This window comes from Amphiura filiformis, chromosome 10, assembly GCF_039555335.1.
Source record: "Amphiura filiformis chromosome 10, Afil_fr2py, whole genome shotgun sequence".
In the NCBI taxonomy this organism is placed as follows: Eukaryota; Metazoa; Echinodermata; class Ophiuroidea; order Amphilepidida; family Amphiuridae; genus Amphiura; species Amphiura filiformis.
Genome location: NC_092637.1, coordinates 18,845,274 through 18,865,377, shown reverse-complemented (window position 1 = coordinate 18,865,377; position 20,104 = coordinate 18,845,274). Strand labels below are relative to the sequence as shown.

Genomic DNA, 20,104 nt, shown 5'->3' with positions numbered 1-20,104 from the left:
TACACACAGTTTCCAATAAAAATTTCGAAATTTTTCAAAGCAATTTCAAACAATTTATTCCAAGAATTTGTGCATCTATTTATTAATCCATGACTTGTTTGCATGCATCATTCACTAGGATCCACAACATGCTCATCTATGAAGGCACAGTTTTTAACCCCAATACATTTGCACATTCATTGAATGACCTTTGAAAATTTGGGTACAAAAACACATACTCTGAAACATGAGGTCAAATTTTGCACTATGATCTTTTGATTGAGGTTATTAAACTATGCCATTGGGATGAGGCCAATAAGCCTCAATTCATAATCACAGATCTGTCCATATCATTGAATCAATATTTAATTTGACTGGCACTGACCATGTGAACTGTCTATGACCCCCTGATGACCCCGAGTGGAATATTTTCTTCCTGATTTTTTCGCCTGCTACATATCTTGCTGCTAGAAATAACCGATGCTAAAGTATACAGGAATGGATTAATGCAGGAATTGATTGGTAGGAGGAATGTAGCTAGCCAGGCATAGGCAACTGGGTTGACCTCAACCGCCCCAGATTGGGCTAGGATCGACAATATGCCTATCGGCACCCAGCAACAGAGATCTGTAAAAACAATGAGAGAGACTTTCGCAGCCATTCTGCGTTCTTCTTTTGAACTGACAGAACGGCCAGCTTTCCTAGCTGTTTGCCTGGCGGAGATAAAAATAGCCACATAACAAAAAGCTACGACAAAAAAGCATGCCAGGTTAAGGACAATGAATATGGCAATTGAAAAGTACATAGCTGACTTGCTCCCTGCACGCTCAACAAACGAATCTGTTATTGTAATTTCTTTCGAACTAAAATATGGTTCTTTAGTTTCTGATGATTCAATTGTCCTATAAGAATGCCGTCTTGAAATGGGTAACCCTACACAAATTTCTGACACTGCATATACATCCAAATTGCCTTGTGATAATGCAAATGTTGCTATGCTTATGCCGAATGCTACAAACCACAGCAGAGCAACCAAAACACGTGCAAGTTTAGTACTTATTTGCGTACTGAATGTGTACTTCACCCCCAGAAACCTGTCAATAGTGATCAGGGTTATGAAGAAAGCTGATGCCTCACTGGAAAATACAGATAATGCGCCAGCCATTCTACATAACACACTTGATCTCCACGATTCAGAAAATGATGGAAAATAGTATGTATAATACAAGTCTGCTGAAATTAAAATGACTAGATATATACCCATAAAAAAATCAGATATGGACAGGTTTGTGATTAGCAGGAATTGGACTTTGTTACTTCGCTTTTTATCCTTGTACTTAACGTAAAAGACCAAGATATTTCCCAGAATAGTGAGAGCACCTATAAACCATAATGCTATGCGAAGACCATGATACGGCAACAAACGCTTGCATGTGAGGAATGGAGATGGCGCTTTGTCACATGTGCAATTAGCTGATGCGAAACAGCAGATGGACGGGTCACTTACAATTAAATTTGCTGTTTCATTCAATTCTGCAAATGTATTTGGCTCAATCCAGCTAAGTGGATTGTCACTAATGTCTAGTCTTTCCACAAGCAAACAATGCAAGAACAGCACTGTTGGAATGTGAGTCAAGTTATTCGCTGACAGGTCCAAATGGCGCAAGTGGCTCAGGTTGTGAAAAATATCTTGTGGAAGAAGCTGCAACTGGTTGTGATGGATTTCAAGATGTCGGAGTCTAGTTTGATTTTGAAATGTGCCTGAATGTAACATGGAGAGGTTGTTATAGGACAATGACAGGAAAGGGTAACTCTTAAGTTTTAATGACAAGATGCTGATGTAGTATGGGGTATCATCAAGTAATTCAGTGAATAACTCGCTGAAGGTGCTAGGCATTATCTCTTCCAGATGATTACTTGACAGGTGCAACCCAAGCAAGCTTGTCAATTCACTGAATGCACCGGGCACTATTTCAGTTAGATTATTACTTGAAAGGTCTAAATCATACAAGAGTGTCAATTCACTGAATGCACCGGGCACTATTTCAGTTAGATTATTACTTGAAAGGTCTAAAATAAACAAGTCTGTCAATCCACTGAACACACCTGGCACTATTTCAGTTAGATTATTACTTGAAAGGTCTAAATCATACAAGAGTGTCAATTCACTGAATGCACGGGCACTATTTCAGTTAGATTATTACTTGAAAGGTCTAAATCATACAAGAGTGTCAATTCACTGAATGCACCGGGCACTATTTCAGTTAGATTATTACTTGAAAGGTCTAAAATAAACAAGTCTGTCAATCCACTGAACACACCTGGCACTATTTCAGTTAGATTATTACTTGAAAGGTCTAAATCATACAAGAGTGTCAATTCACTGAATGCACCGGGCACTATTTCAGTTAGATTATTACTTGAAAGGTCTAAAATAAACAAGTCTGTCAATCCACTGAACACACCTGGCACTATTTCAGTTAGATTATTACTTGAAAGGTCTAAATCATACAAGAGTGTCAATTCACTGAATGCACCGGGCACTATTTCAGTTAGATTATTACTTGAAAGGTCTAAAATAAACAAGTCTGTCAATCCACTGAACACACCTGGCACTATTTCAGTTAGATTATTACTTGAAAGGTCTAAATCATACAAGAGTGTCAATTCACTGAATGCACCGGGCACTATTTCAGTTAGATTATTACTTGAAAGGTCTAAAATAAACAAGTCTGTCAATCCACTGAACACACCTGGCACTATTTCAGTTAGATTATTACTTGAAAGGTCTAAATCATACAAGAGTGTCAATTCACTGAATGCACCGGGCACTATTTCAGTTAGATGATTACTTGAAAGGTCTAAAATAAACAAGTCTGTCAATCCACTGAACACACCTGGCACTATTTCAGTTAGATTATTACTTGAAAGGTCTAAATCATACAAGAGTGTCAATTCACTGAATGCACCGGGCACTATTTCAGTTAGATTATTACTTGAAAGGTCTAAAATAAACAAGTCTGTCAATCCACTGAACACACCTGGCACTATTTCAGTTAGATTATTACTTGAAAGGTCTAAATCATACAAGAGTGTCAATTCACTGAATGCACCGGGCACTATTTCAGTTAGATTATTACTTGAAAGGTCTAAAATAAACAAGTCTGTCAATCCACTGAACACACCTGGCACTATTTCAGTTAGATTATTACTTGAAAGGTCTAAATCATACAAGAGTGTCAATTCACTGAATGCACCGGGCACTATTTCAGTTAGATTATTACTTGAAAGGTCTAAAATAAACAAGTCTGTCAATCCACTGAACACACCTGGCACTATTTCAGTTAGATTATTACTTGAAAGGTCTAAATCATACAAGAGTGTCAATTCACTGAATGCACCGGGCACTATTTCAGTTAGATGATTACTTGAAAGGTCTAAAATAAACAAGTCTGTCAATCCACTGAACACACCTGGCACTATTTCAGTTAGATTATTACTTGAAAGGTCTAAATCATACAAGAGTGTCAATTCACTGAATGCACCGGGCACTATTTCAGTTAGATTATTACTTGAAAGGTCTAAATCATACAAGAGTGTCAATTCACTGAATGCACCGGGCACTATTTCAGTTAGATTATTACTTGAAAGGTCTAAAATAAACAAGTCTGTCAATCCACTGAACACACCTGGCACTATTTCAGTTAGATTATTACTTGAAAGGTCTAAATCATACAAGAGTGTCAATTCACTGAATGCACCGGGCACTATTTCAGTTAGATTATTACTTGAAAGGTCTAAAATAAACAAGTCTGTCAATCCACTGAACACACCTGGCACTATTTCAGTTAGATTATTACTTGAAAGGTCTAAATCATACAAGAGTGTCAATTCACTGAATGCACCGGGCACTATTTCAGTTAGATGATTACTTGAAAGGTCTAAAATAAACAAGTCTGTCAATCCACTGAACACACCTGGCACTATTTCAGTTAGATTATTACTTGAAAGGTCTAAATCATACAAGAGTGTCAATTCACTGAATGCACCGGGCACTATTTCAGTTAGATTATTACTTGAAAGGTCTAAATCATACAAGAGTGTCAATTCACTGAATGCACCGGGCACTATTTCAGTTAGATTATTACTTGAAAGGTCTAAAATAAACAAGTCTGTCAATCCACTGAACACACCTGGCACTATTTCAGTTAGATAATTACTTGAAAGGGCTAAAATTACCAAGCTTGTCAATCCACGGAATGCACCGGGCACTATTTCAGTAAGATGATTACTTGAAAGGTATAAATGAAACAAGCTTGCCAATCCACGGAATGCACCGGGCACTATTGTAGTTAGATGATTACTTGAAAGGTATAAATTATACAAGAACACACCGGGTGTTATCTCAGTAAGCTTATTATCCTGTATCCATAAATATCTCAGAGTTTGTAATCCATCAAAAACACCTGGGTGAAGGTAGTGAAGGCTGATATTGTTCAGATGCAACCCTTCTAGTGTTTTACCAAACATCAAGAATGCTTGTGGTTCGATATCAATCAATGTGCTATCATCCCAGTTCAGATAGACCACATCAGATGGGTACAGAATTGTAGTCTTTGATACATTGTCATGAGTACAGTTACTGGTTACTGTGTAGTTACCCAGGATACAGGTGCAGTCTGTAGGACACAGCATGTGGCATCTTGTACCATTGGCAGACCAGTACCAACGCCTCCATTCCTTAATATTTTCCTGCTCGCATGTAATACCTTCCTGCTCTTTATGATCGCGTGCAGAAGATTTCTTACCAAGCACCGGTAAAAACAGCAGCACCATCCATGTCGAGATTACACCGTAACCAAGCCAAGACATGATGATAGCACACAGTAAGGCAAAGTAAAGAGATTTCAAAATGTTTAAACGCTGAAAACGAATACTCCTCTGTATGTCTGTTGTACGCAACACTGCTCCTCTTGCAATGATAGTTGAATGTAAAAACACTGGTGCAGTAGATAGCTAGGCCCTATATTGTGATAGGTTTGAATTGTCTATTGTCGAAGTATACAGCAGTTCCACAATTGAAATTCTATAATACTAATTTGTCGGTGATCTGACAAAATATCAATGCAGGGGGGCTCACTGTTCCATAGCCAGCTCCTATTGGTTCTTTAATATCATGAATATTTAAAAAATTCATAAAGTAATTAATAATTAATGAGTTTATGAATTTATTGCAGACATCAGGTGGGAGAGCATATACCAATCTGATTTTGGGTTATTCCATTTAAAATCCACACTGCCTAATGTGTTCATTCCATTTGAAATTCATACTCCCCCTGTGGAAGATATTTCCAAAATCTTCCACAGGGGGAATATGGATTTGAAATGGAATAGCCCATTTACTAATATCATTTAACAGGATGCACAGAAACAAAAAAAGGTGTAAATTACATTGAGTGGAAATGATCAAGAAATTAATCCCTTCGTTTTTGCGACATAATTATTTTTTTGACATTATAAGGTTACATGTAACACTAGTGCTAACTGCTATAGCGGAAATTGTATACAAGAATTGTCATGAGAAGCAGCCACAATGTTGGTAATAATTTATTGTCTAATGCCAATTGGTAATTAGCACTCATGCATGTAAAGGTACAATTGTGACGTCCCATGTCAAAATGAGACACTTTTGGGCAGAATCGTAAATGGAGAAATAGCAAAAAATCTGCCCGGGGGCGACTTTTTCACAATTTGGGTTTGTTGCGAATTTGTGATGTTATTAATGTTTCAAATATTGTCTGATAGTTTCAGATCGGAATATAACTGGCATCTTATATTTTTTGAGACATTTTTACTCTCTACATTGTCAATAATATTTTTAAAGGCTGTTATCTCAATTTCCAATTTTTATAATACCATAACTTACGAACTCAATACCTTCGCTTAGGAATGTCTGATTTCATTGGGAGAAACGGCGTTATGGAGCAAAATATCTCAATATTTATGATATGTAAAATATTGATAACCTGCCCATAAGTGTCTCTTTTGACATGGCACGTCACAATTATACGGAAAAAGTGGAAACCTTCACGGAACATTAATTTCACTTTTAAACAAAAATGTGCAAATAATCTGTTATGTCCTCTTTTCCTTTAAAATCTGTAATAGCTCATTTTTAAATGACTCCCATTCTCTGGTTGCCAATACGCTTTCCCTAGATTATTGAACTTTATGCTGGGTACTTAAAAATCATTTATATTTTGCCATTTTTATTCGAGCTTTCAGGTCATGTGTTAAATTGTCATTTGATATATGTTATTAATTATTTTAAACTGTTGTGATTTGGTAGTTCACAGCATCTTACGAATGGTAGTGAGCTTTGGCAAAAACTGTACTGCTCAATTCATAGCGAGTGTGTAGAAGAATTAAAATATCACAGATATACTTTTATAGGTGCTGCGGTTCTTGAGTTACGTTGTAAAGAGGGTTGAAACAACAACACTTTTGTAAAACGTACATAACTCATGAACAACAATAAATTAAGCAAGTTTGCAAAGTATATGATTTGCATCAAGGTGTTATTTTTCAATAATATATTGATCTAGATAATGAAAATCGATTTTTAGGTTGCTTCGACCAACAATACCTCGTCTACCCTTAAAGGTGTATTTTGATATTCAATTGAAGAGTTTAGCTGAAAACTTTTTGCAATACCAGAAGACAATCCTGTGATAATTGGCGCAGATAAGAAGTCATGCTGTGGCGATCGACCAAAGTCACGCAAGAATACTTTCATTAGTTTATGCGATACGAACGCTAAATTTATTAGACGACAAAAGATTCCGTCTAATCATCTGGACATGTCATGTAGGGGCAGTAGTGGGAAGGGGGAGGGAATTAGTTAGAGGAATCTTTGTTTTTACTATCCTCTACCGTGTGATAGACGACAGGTAGGTCCATGCGCCGGCATGCACTACCTATCCGCTCCTATCGTTTAATTCATTCTCATTTTTAGTCAGTTAAATATTATTCTAATAGAGGCCGTCAGCCTTTCGCCATCTTGTGGGTACAAATGATCTGTGTGTTCAAGCGTCGGACACTACGCGCAGGGCGCAGCTTGCCACGCAGCTGTTGATCGCGCCTCAACGCGGTGATTTTGCTGATCACGCATAGAGATCGAACGACCATCACAGCGTGTACCCACAAGATGGCGGCATATGACGTCACGCTGACGGCCTCTATAGCTCAAGTTATCGTCATGAACACTTCTGAAATGAACGAAACTTGTTTACCCTTTTAGTTGCGCGCACATATATTTATAGAATATGCTACTAACTCGAGCTTCAACAAGCGTCTTCTGTGACGATGCGATTGCTGCTGTTATCGTGTGATAGACGGCATGCAGAAACCAATGAAATTTAGCGCTAGCAAGCTAAATCATAGCCACTGACTCAGAATGAAGTTTGACCTACCTGCAGTACAATCTCTCTTATGTGTAGCAAACTTAGCGATGTTGTGTGATAGAATCAGATAGACATAACATTTGGCTAGTATTCCAGTTGAAATCCATACACCCCCTATGGAAGACACGACCTTAAGTCATCTCCCACACAGAGGGTGCAGATTTCAAATGAAGTCACCCATTCAGGTAAACCCATTTGAAATTCACACTCCCTGTGTGGAAGATTAATGTCAAGTCTTCTATAGGGAGTGTATGGATTTCAACTAGAATAGCCAAGTTGCTACCACGGATGAACAGCACTGGCCAATATGTGCACCGTATTCATCACGTAATAAGAACTGTGTCACACCGGATCATGCATTGCTATGCGGCTAGGTTAGCGATTTTTAGCGAATAGGGCGTCAATGTTTGGTTCATTCAGATTCAATCAGCCAATCAGGACACCACTTCCGTGCTTACGCTGTTTACATGCCACATGCCAAAAATGTATGCAAGTGCTGTGTACTGCTCATCACAGTTCTGAATCAGACACTGTCATATTTGGTAGTTGGAAGGACGGGTTAGTGTAGTGGTCTTCTCACTCCCTTCTCACCACTGCGGCGCGGTTTCAACTTCCCGCTGTGCTAAATGTGAGTTTGGTTGCCGATCCATGCTCGTCCTCGCAGGTTTTTCTACGTGTGCGCAGGTTTTCCTCATGTATCTAAAATCGGATCTCTTCCCATTTCCCTGTCCCGTCATATCCGGTTGGCATCCCATGAATTCAGTTGCCTCTGAGCACTATTGGACTTTGCCTGGCTTTGGCCGAATGTTATAAATAAATAAACTGTAAGGCAAACATCATCAGACAACACAGTATGGTGCCTTGTTTCCTTAGTACGAGGACAGGAGGAAAGGGAGGGGAAGTTTGACCTACCTGCAGTACAATCCTCTTATGAATAGCAAACTTAGCGATGTTATGTGATAGAAGCAGATGGCCATGATATTTGGTAGTGGGGTCCACACAGTTCTTCTGAATCAGACACGGCCAGGCGAACGTCATCAGACGACGTAGCTTGGTGCCTTGCTTCCTGTAGATGAAACAAGTAAAATTGGTGGTTTTGGATTTTTGTGTGCAATTTTTAAAACTTAAAAATATGGACGGCTGGCCCAGATAGGTTGTCCTAAAGTAAATATTAATGTGAAATATTTTTTTGCATTTTTGTGAAATCCTTTTTTTTAAATTTCTGCCAATTTTACAAGCTGACCCCAAATGACTTTTGATCTCAGTATGTGACCTTGAACACCACCATTACATGAAAGCTCCCATCACAGATTAATAAATAAACAGATTGGAATTTTTCATGCCTGTGTCCTCTAAGCGTACTTGAATTCAACTGACGCCGGTACAGCGTTCAGACCGGGTGACATCGCGCAAAGTTTATTTCGTGTAAGCTAGCGCTATTTTTGAGTTTGCTCAAGCGGTACCTGACTTAGCGTCGATCCCCATGGGCAACATGCCAAGTTTCTACGGTATGGTTCCCATAATGCAGCTTTGTAGCATTTTCTTTTGAATAATCTATTTCCAACTAAACCACCTCTGTTACATGTACTCACTTATCTGCTGCATCGTGTATATGCGGTGCTGCTTTCTCCACCAGCAGTGCAGCAAATTGTAGCAGTAGTATGCGTACAGAGTCTGATGTACCGTAAGGATTCTCGGGGTCAATGACCTTGCTGATAAACACGCTCACCAGGTTCTCCGAGCTATCCTGGCCGGGGTTAGGTGGTCCGCCAATAAGCTGCAGGTATAATTACAGCAATTACATAGTAAGTTATATCAACAATAATTTTCTTTGTTATTTTTTTTAAGTTTAATAATCTTAATGATGTGTATTCCTTTCCTTTAATTGCCATTCCAGAGAAGGTACCTAAGTACCCTTCCCAGAATCCTTTGCAACATGATAAATCACCTCCTTTCATCAAATGACACTCCCATTACTTTGTACAGGTTTCCTTTGTTTTCATTTTGAGAATAGACTGGCTAAACATGGGTTGATAGCCAAAAATTATACATATTTTGCCAAATATAGATTGGATCTGTTTATTGTGGTACTTTTTGTCACTATCAACCCATGTTGCACTAGATAGCAAATCAGTACAGAAACTATAGGAAGAGTGTTATCCAATGCACATACTCACAAAGCGAGGACTCAGATTTTGACCTCACTTTGTCAAAATGTCCTCACTTTGAATGTGGGAAATGATATCTTGTCCTCGCTTTGAATGGCTCAGTGAACGCACCCCACAGCCCCCACACACAACAAATGGAGCTCATTTCATAGTCCCCGTTCCTTTGTCGGTAATAATAAGTAATGATTTTATTTCAGAGTGGAAAATGATGAAATTTTCACCATCTTTTACATACAAATCTTGGAGGAGAGGGTTGAAAAATATGCACTTTGTACATATAGGAAATGGCAAAAATATTGAACAATCCCTATCGGTGCAGTCAATTATGTGAAAGGTAAAATCAAGTTATGTGCACTAATCAAACACTCACCTGATCGCCTTCATCTTTGTCGAATGACACGGCAAACATTGGTATGATGACATACTGCAATGCTTTGGCCTTCAAATCCTGCGGGAAGTTCTTGTCGTGAAACAGATCCACAAATTTGAAGAAAACATGCCTCTTCTGCTCAACACTGTAGCCCTACATGAGCCAAAAACAAAAATAAAACTTAACTCTCTCCATGCGGGTGTCGACTGCAGATGACAAGTTTCTATTTTTTTAAATTAAAAACTATCAGAATTGTAAATTTTCATGACCATATTTGGAATCAGTATGAAAAATGCATTAAAATGAGTACAAACAAGCCTAGTATTGGTTCAGTGGCTCTTAAGATAGCTCTTGATATTTTGAGAAAATACCTCAAAACTTGGACTTTTTATGTTGAAACCTAAAGCCAGCATGCAGCATTAAAGATAAAATGCAAACTTATTTCAATTAAGGATGCATGCACGATCGGATCATGTTTGGTGGAATATATATTTACACTATATCTTTTACAGTAAGGAAGAAAAGTATATGAAAATATATTTCGGAAAGTTGACAATAAGAGGAATGAAACTTTGGCTCAAAAACTGCATCTTTCCCCAAAAATTTTTTAAAACCACCATGACTAAAAAGTGATGCTTGCACTTCTTTCATGTTAGATTTGTTTCATGCAGATATTCCTTAAACTTGTTCACAAATATTAATTTTACTGAAAATAATGAAAATGTTGACAAAACTTGAGACAAGAGATAAACAGGCAAAGCTAAAATAGCCCATGACCTAGAGTAGACCGGGTCCTTTGTTATCTACCTACTGCGTTTGTTATTATTGTATGTGTTATGTTTTTGAGTGGCAACTAAAAACAAAGCATACAAAAGTGACCAACTCGATATTTGTATGGCACTTTAAAGTGTGCCTATGTCTTCACGCACTGTTGTGCCAGTATCACACACTTATTCCGAGCAGGATATGTCTCAAATTTGATTAGAACACTCAGTGTGTGATCTTGGCAGAACGGTGCGCGAAGACATGGGCACATTTGGAAGTTGTGCTATGGCTCATGATTAAAGTCGGGTTGATGACTATGAAAATTACATATAAATGTTGGACTTTAAACATTTACCCCCTGAATCTGAGGCATTTTAGTAGCGTAGAAGTTTAATTTGCTTTCAATTTACATGGAACTCTCTCAGTCATCAACCCCAAACATTGACCAACTGAGGATGCCAGTCTTGGCCTAAAGAAGCGTTCCTACCTGTGCCACCTTCTCTTCCAAGTATGTCCTGAAGAACTGGAAGTTGGGCAAGTAGCGGTTGCTGAAAACCCGTAAGAGCTGGAACAACAGTTCTACATTGCTGGCATTATGTCTAGAATTAAACAAAAATAATTCATCATAGAGCGATAACAAGAGTAAAGTCTAAGCTATGGGTAAACTGACTTTTGAAATATCACAGGAACAAACCAAAAGTTTGATGATGTCCTGTTAACCCTATTCTATTACCCCCACGGAAGTGGTATATTTGAGTGGTGTGGAGGTATCATATTAACTACGTCCTGCGTTGCAGTGTTATCTGTTGGGTAAAAAACAATAAGTAGCATACCATTGCTAAGCTTGGACTTTAAGCTTTTAGAAAAACAAGTTTAATAATTAATTATGTAAATTTTATGCAAATTAGCTCATGAATAATTAATGAGCTCATAGCCAAATATGATGAAAAAAATATTTTGATTTACAATTTTGAAGTGTATGAGTACATCAATGTGGCATTTTCATGCAGTTTTAAATACACTGTCATGTTTCTACATGCATATTAAGCCATTTCGTGCCATATGCCATTTCGGGGCATGAAAATGATGGGGGGTAATACAATAGGGTTAACAGATGGTGCACAATCAAGAGGGATAAGTTTACAACGTTTTTGTTCATACCATCTTGACAGAAAAAGATCTCAGGCCTAAAATTTTATGGGTTATGAGTAACACTGTACACAGGAAAAATAACTTGGTAGCCATTGGCTCCTAAAGTTGAAAATCTAGTCCCCAGCAATTAAAAATGCTTTTTATAACATATAAGTTATGTCAAGTTACAGTATAAAATGTTAGATATTTAGTAACTAATAAACATGGTAAGTAAACTTACCAAGAATGTTGCTTTGAAAAGTAGTTAGAGTGACCTCATTAATAATCAAAATCGTGACATGTACCCGTATAATACACTGTGTGATATGCATTGTACATGTTTCGGGGTCATGAAAATACCACTATGTCACTAGATACGCTGCTGTAGGGGATTCCAGCGATCTACGAACAGGCGATATGTACTACAGGTGTAAATGCTTTGAGTAATTGGATTCTCGGAAGTCAGAACAAATTTTGTGTTGTTTGTTTGTTTTTCTGAATTTTTAAGCTTACTCAAAATTTGTCAAATACAGATTTGTATGTAGTTTTTATGTTTTCATACTGATCATAGTATTGCTTGGCGACTAGCTAGCAAATTTTTAGGTCGCATATGGCGAGTACATGTGGAAACATTGGTAAAGATTTTGTGACTGATTTGGTCGTTATGTACTGGGCTGGTTATGAGAGAAATACAAGCTTACTTCTGATGCAAATATTGCAATTTTGATGGAGTAAAGTAGGAGTTGTGCTTTAAATAAAAACAATAATTTACATACTCTGCATAGTTGAGAAGACATTTGACCAGCATTTTTGGCTCGTTCCAATGACCTACGCCAACATTGTCTGTGCGATGACGTTCTTGGAATGTATCCGAGACCCAGATGCGACGCAGGTGTCCAAACTACAAGTAGGAAGGGAAAAAAAGAAAGTGAGAGATTGAGACCTTATTAGAAGCAGATTAGCAATTCAATTCATTTTAAACTTTTAGTCCAATATCAAACAATATATAATATACAATACATACAAACATTGAGATGCTAGAGAGGCCGAAAAGGCCTGATGTGATCATCCAATAACTAAACCATCCCAGTAAACACCCCCACACAAAATCCACTTCTAAAATGCATTTGAGTTGTCTTGGTTATAGCCAGCAAACGCGGACATCCACGGTTGCACTGTGTGTAATTACAGACGCACCCGACAAGCACACAAATCATCAGCTACAAAATGTGATGTGGTATATTAAAGAGACACTTTTGGGCAGGTTATCAATTTGGCGTGTTTTTCATAATTATCTTAAATATAGAGATATTTTGCTCCATAACGCTGTTTTCCCCAATAAAATCTGACATTCCTAAGGGAAGATATTGAGTTCGTAAGGTATGGTATTATAAAATTGGAAATTGAGATATCGGCCTTTATCAGACAATATTTTAAACATTATTAACATCACAAATTTGCAACAAACCCAAATTGTGAAAAAATTGATTTTTTGCTATTTCTTCATTTAAAATCCTGCCCAGAAGTATCTCCTTTCTATATACATGTCACAAATAATAATGGGTTATTCCCACTGTGGGAGACATGACTTTAATCTTCCACACAGTGAGTGTAAATTCAAATTAATTTGCCCATTCAGGTGAAATTCACACTCCCTATGTGGAAGATTAAGGTCATGTCTTCCACAGGGGTGTATGGATTTCAAGTGGAATAGCCCATATCTTTACTCACCAGAGCGTGGTTCTGTGGCAGCCATTTATCATCATGTTTCACCAGTATACTACACATCTGTATGGTCTGGAATTGAAGCTCCAATTTGGCCAGGCTGTTAGGACTGCTGGGTCTAGTAGCTGGCTGAGGCTTGTTGAACGCAAGGTTGACCAACTTGACTGTGTTGTTCTGGACGACCTCTCGCAGTGGTTTCGCTTTGTCATTCTTCAACAAGTACTGTGACAAAAACATACAAGAATGTTTGATTTCATAACATGGACAAAGCTTCCATTGTAATATATGTAAGGCACCAGAAACAAATTGTTTGATCTTTGGATCGACCGTTGATGCTGCTTCAACGCTTATTATTAATGAACTATCAACTAATTAATCAGAATTAATGCAGACTACAGACACAAATTACCATTTTATCACAATTAACAATGATAAATTAATTGATTTCATAAAAATAAGGATCGACTAAGCATCGATGGTCGATCGAAAGATCGAACTGATTTGTTTATATTGCCTAACCTTTCATCTTTAATAACTTGGGTGATCCATAATAAGATTGGCCTTCATTAATAGGTGATGCTGAGACTTTACTTGTTGGTGAATGGTCTGTATTAGGCAGTGCAAATTCCTCATTATTTTCTTCATTGTTCCATACCAAAAGCCTATGGAAGACATGACCTTAAATTAGAGTACGAAGTTTACCGTTTTCTAAAATCCATTTTCCGTGTTGTAATCCGTGTTGTAAAATTTGTATATCCGTGTTTCATGAATAAAGCTTAAAATGTATAAACAACAATATTAATGCCACAATAAAGTGATCAATATGCTCCGATTGAAAATCTCACGTTAATAGGCCGACTGTTACGATGTTTGGATGGATATACGGGGTTCATGCCTTTGTAATATACCTTTATTTCGGTATTATTAAACAGTATTTTTATCATAAAAATTGACACGCACAACTCATGATTGTTTTTAACATTTATCTCTCTTATCTTTTATCAATTTTTGTCACATCATATAAAAATGTAATTACGCGTGTTGTACCTCCGATTCTTCCACACAAGGAGTGTGAATTCAAATGGAACCATCCATTCAGGCAACCCCATTTGAAATTCGCACTCCCTGTGTGGAAGATAAAGGTCATGTCTTCCATAGGGGGTGTATGGATGGCCAAACATTGGCTCTGGACTATACATCACGTATCAATCACAACTTTTCATGCTTATTTCTTTTGGGAAACATATTATAGATTTTGTTACGTACAGCAAAGAGTCGGCTGAAGGTCGGATTACGAAGGTTGTTTTCTGTCAGGAAGAAGTCCACAGTCTGAGTCGGATATCGCAGCAAATACTTCATCAAAGGTTCTCGGAATGGACTGCCAACCTGAGAAAATATAAAGTATTCATATGCATCACTATGTATTATCTTATTTGAATGAAAGGGTTCAAGAGTGGGATTATTATTCTTATTTTTGTCTCATACACAGGGTCTTAGCTAGACCATGGACATGGGCGATTCTATATGGAAATTCTGATGTGTGAGCTAAGGCAACTAAAAACAAACCTTGTTTTACGGGCCCGACCGACCCAGATTTTGCATTTTTGTTAGATTTTATTATTTTAATTTTTGTTAAATCATGTAAAATCAGCTGATTTTTTTCAGCGGAAATTTTTGACATAAAATTAAGAACATTAAAATATGTTTGCAAAAAAATATTTTTGGATCATTTTAGCCTCCAGAAAAAAAAAATCTTGACTGACAAGCCTACTTAAAAAGTCTGTGATGGGTAAGATATCTTTTTTGTTACAGTGTTTCCCCAGAAAGAAATCTAAAGCGCCTCTTAACAGTGATAAAATCATATACATTAATCACAGGAATCTAAACTTGATAAATTCAATTAAAGTAATGCCAACAAAATATTCCAATACCTCAATGCTAAGTGCACTCTCTGCCTTGACACTCAATGTAACTAGTGCCTCTAGTAGCTTGGATGAGGCTGCTGGAATGGCGTGGAATATGTTCAGAATGGCCGTGCAGATCTCAATCTGTTCAGTCGCTTTCTTTCCTGCGTTCTGTGCCATGATGGCGGTTTCCATCCACTTCTTCATGTGCGCCTATGACGAAAACAGAAACAAAAGCTATAAGTTGTGTTTGATGCTCAGTGTTAACCAACACTATACATACCGTAATAAACGCCCCAGGGCGTTGCATTTTTGCAAAAGGGGGACGTTTATTGAAGGTGAATTGTCAGTGAAAAAAACTTAAAAATCAGGTTAAATTTACCGATGGTGCTCCTGTAGAAAGGAGGGATTTACGACTATACTAATACTATTACCATGGCGGCGCTCACAGAAATCGTGTGGAAAATGATACTTTCCTGGTAAATACAACAATATTACACACGTAAGTGCATCATCAAGCAAGAATCTGGTGAAATTGTACCATAATTAGGCAATGGAATGGATGGAAGTTTGAGTCATAATAGGTTTTGTCCATGCAATTTAGCGATCCTGGAAGGGGCGTTTCTTAAAGGAAGAGCGTTTATTACATATGATATGGTACGAGCGAATCATAGTATTTTTACTATCGGCGAGTCGGTGATATCAGTGCTCATTGGGTTATTCCGGTTTAAATCCATACACCCCCTGTGGGAGACATTACCTTAATCTCTTACACGGGGGTGCAGATTTCAAATAGAGTCACCCATTCAGGTAACCCCATTTAAAATTTGAAACAGAGTTGCCTTACCCCGTTGACATCACTTGCTCACCGAGAGTAAAAATACTTCAGTATCAGGACTAAACAAGGCAGTTACTCTTGTGCCCTGTGTCATTACCACTCCACTTTTCAGACACCGCCGAACCACACAATCAGACAATAAAGGGAACCTCCAAAGAAACCAATCACCACTGCTGGCAAGAATTTTTGCACCACGTATGTTGAAGTTCACTTTTCATACAGTGTTTCTGATTGGTCCATCACATTAAATAATCATCTGAGTAACCAATCAAAATAAAGCTGTTAGATCTCTTGGCAATTTTAAGCTTAATTCTCTTCTTACACTACAAGGTCCCACTATAACAAACTGTCCTCGGTTTTTGCTATCGGAGCCTATCTAATTTAGTACTCTCAGGTCTAACCATCTTATACTCACCAGCATTTGTTCACAGAGTTTCTCATTGAAGGCATTCGGGAAGAGTTTCGTCAGGCTGTGTAGTCTCGCGATCACGTTCAGGTTGAGTGTACGGTGGTCACCAAGCATCAGCAGTGTTGGGCGTACACTGGTGTGCACCAGCTCCATGTCTATGGGGTGTCCAGTTATGAACTGAGAAAAAAAAGGAACAAGAGTATCAGCAAAATTCAAATTAGTCTAAAAATTAATTCATTCAAATTTTACCTTTTTGTGGGGATCACTGATGCTGCTGTTTAACCCCATGAGAACTATCTGCCGACTGGTCAAAATAAATATTGTGTTTAATTTTAAACCAATCAACGAGGGCAATAAAATCATCTGCAAATGCAAGTTTGACCATGAATATAGTTTTAAAGCCTAATCATAATTTTAGCATTTGAAATGAGCATTTCAAGTTATCAACCAATCAGAAATGCTGTTAGATGACCAGTAGTGGCCAGGGGAATATGGTGATCGTCTCTAACATTGAAAATAATAGAGAGTGCATCTGTGAAACAAGAGGACAAAAAGAGCATTTTTCACCCTGATGTGGCAGTGGCCTCAGTGCACATTTTATTGGGCGCAGACACACACGCAAATAAAGATGCCGCATAGATGCGCAAAACAGCTGCCTCAACATGTTGACGTCACTGCCACATCAGGGTGAAAGGTATTGCCATTTGGTCTTATACCATTTCATCTAATTCCCGTTAGTCTATATTCAATTGGTCTATTACCAGAAAAGCTAATTGCCACTTAGTCTAATCATCATATAGTCTAATGGCCATGTAGTCTAATATTGTTTGGTCTAATAACCGATATGTCTACTAACCATATAGTCTAATAACCATTTGGTATAATATTTATTCAATAACCATTCAGTCTAATAACCGTTTGGTCTAATAACCGTTATGTCTAATTTCTCGTATGGTCTAATAACCAGTTAGTCTAATACCATTTTGTCAATTTATGAATAAACTAAATGCTTGCAAGACTAAATGGTGTGTAGACTAAATGGGTATTAGCCCAAATGGCTATTAGACCTATTGATTATAGACCAAATGAGTATTAGACTAAATGGTTTTAGACTTATTGGTTATTAGACTAAATGGTTATCGGAGCAAATGGTTATCGGAGCAAATGGTTAAAGGACCAAATGATTATTGGACGTAGTGGATATAGACCTAATGGGTTTAGAAAAAATGGATGTAGACGAAATGGATATTAGACCAAATGGCATTAGACTAAATGGTATAGTGGCTTACCTTCTTCATGCACTCAGCTCCTGCTTCTTGTAGTTCTGATACAGTTGAATTCAAGGCATTAAAGAGTACTTTGAAAATCTTCTCTCTCACATGGGGAATGTAATGGCACGCAGAGAGCGCATCTGTGAGAAGAAGAAAAGTCAACATTTGAATTATAGTAAAAGTAGAATTTTTTTGTGTGGTTAATCATGAAATTTGTGTGGTTAATCACTATACACCTCTGAAAAATTGCACTTGCAACCTCAAACGGACGGAATAACGAACAAACATTACAGGGTTCGGTTTTTGCCGGCAAAGTGGCAAAAACTCACATACAATCACTGAAATATTAAAAAGTAACACAGAAAGCTTTTTTTTTTGTCTCATCAAGTCTTAAAATGACTAGCGGGATACCCGCGCTTCGTAAATGGGAGCGTTCACTATAACAGGAAGAATTACTGAACAGGTACATTTTATTTATATAAATCTGTCTCTTCTTACATTTCCTTTTTTCCTTTCTTTTCAGTTTCTTCTATATGGGGCTATTTTGTTCCCATTTAAACATTTTTTTTTTTGCTGCTTAGCTTGTGATTTTCCGTTTCCATGTTACTTATTTATTTAACCCTGTTCCCATTATTTTTTATATCTGTTATTTCTTACATTTCCCTTTTAGCTTCTTTTTTTTATTTGCTGCTTGTGATTTCCCAATTCCATGTTTTTTATTTAATTATGTTCTCATTATTTTAGCTTCTTTTTTCTTACATTTCCTGATTAGTTTCTTTCCTTCATTGTTTCGTGTCCGTTTCATTTAGTTACTTTAACGTTGGCCTATTACTCGTATAAATGTACTTCTTTTGTCATTTTAATTTCATTTTTCTTTATAGTACCGCTTCATGTTGTTTATTCAACACACATTTTTCCCGTATTTATTACGTCCTCTCATAGTGTGTATGCGACGCGCTGCCTACCAGCTGCAGTTTTTCATAACAAAAACCCTGTTTTTACCCATATTTTCACTGTTTTTGGCGACATTTGCATTCATACTGACGGAGCCTTTGACATATGCCACATACACACACACCCCCACACAACATTCCCCTATTTATAGTAAGATAAAGGTTTGAATTTGATATAAGCCACATTTCAGTTAAATGCACTTGAGCAATTTGTTTGTTTGTTTTATTTCTTCTTTAACCTGGGACACTCCATCAATTGAAAACATAATTAATCATCTGCTCTTCCTTGAGACCCAGGGAAATGAAAACACAAGCCTTTAATTTCTTAATATGTTACTTGTGGTAAAAAAGATCTCCGACAACTAAAAGCGTATCATGAAATACTTACTTAGTGCACTGATCCTGAGAGGCACAAGAGAGGGCACAGACTTATAACATGGAAGCTTCACCAGCACTGAGTCATCAACTTCACACAGGTTCATCAGCTGCAAATACAGAAACATTTTGTCATGACAGCGTTACCAAGCCTATTCGACAGCTAGAAGAACAGAAACGATAATAGTCTGTCTTGTTTCGAAGTTGAGAGTAACGCCATGTTGGATTTTGCAGTTGTAGATTTGAATCAATGCGTTTACATGGTCGCGTCGCCAGCATAAGGACAATACTGTGCTTCTAAGTGTGTGCATATGGCCCGCTGGATTAGGTTAGTATCACAGCAGCTGAAGGGAGTATCCCATTATGCTTTGCGGTATCATTATAGAACTGATTGTGCCATAGAAAATGTATACAAATCAACTTTCAATTACTCTCTTAAATCAGGGAAGCTTAGACTTTTGTTTGAAAAAATATCACCCAAAGAGTATTGTGAATCTATTAATAGCTCTCAATATCTAAGCGGCTCTTGTTTATATTTTATATACATTTGCTATGGAGCAAGCAGATATACTGCAATGCATCCTTTCAGCTGCTGTGGGTTTGTATATGCTACTGTAAAATCTGATGTGGCGTTAATCTCAACTTGAGACGAGACAAATAGTCATGGTGACGGCTTTAAAATGGCTATTATTTTCTTTGCTAGATTAACTTAATTTTCTAAGAGCATGTGCCCCAAGATACAGTTATTATTAT

At 37.4% G+C, this 20,104-nt stretch overlaps 1 protein-coding gene across 1 annotated transcript in view; it reads right to left on the bottom strand.

Moving 5' to 3' along the window:
* Positions 1-20,104, bottom strand: part of LOC140162614 (transformation/transcription domain-associated protein-like) — a 162,624-nt gene that overhangs the window by 88,917 nt on the left and 53,603 nt on the right. The window contains 11 exon segments of the mRNA XM_072185881.1: positions 8,355-8,508; positions 9,035-9,219; positions 9,981-10,133; positions 11,233-11,344; positions 12,653-12,777; positions 13,608-13,823; positions 14,868-14,987; positions 15,533-15,718; positions 16,759-16,929; positions 18,042-18,163; positions 19,365-19,461. Coding sequence (XP_072041982.1) covers positions 8,355-8,508; positions 9,035-9,219; positions 9,981-10,133; positions 11,233-11,344; positions 12,653-12,777; positions 13,608-13,823; positions 14,868-14,987; positions 15,533-15,718; positions 16,759-16,929; positions 18,042-18,163; positions 19,365-19,461 — 1,641 coding nt within the window.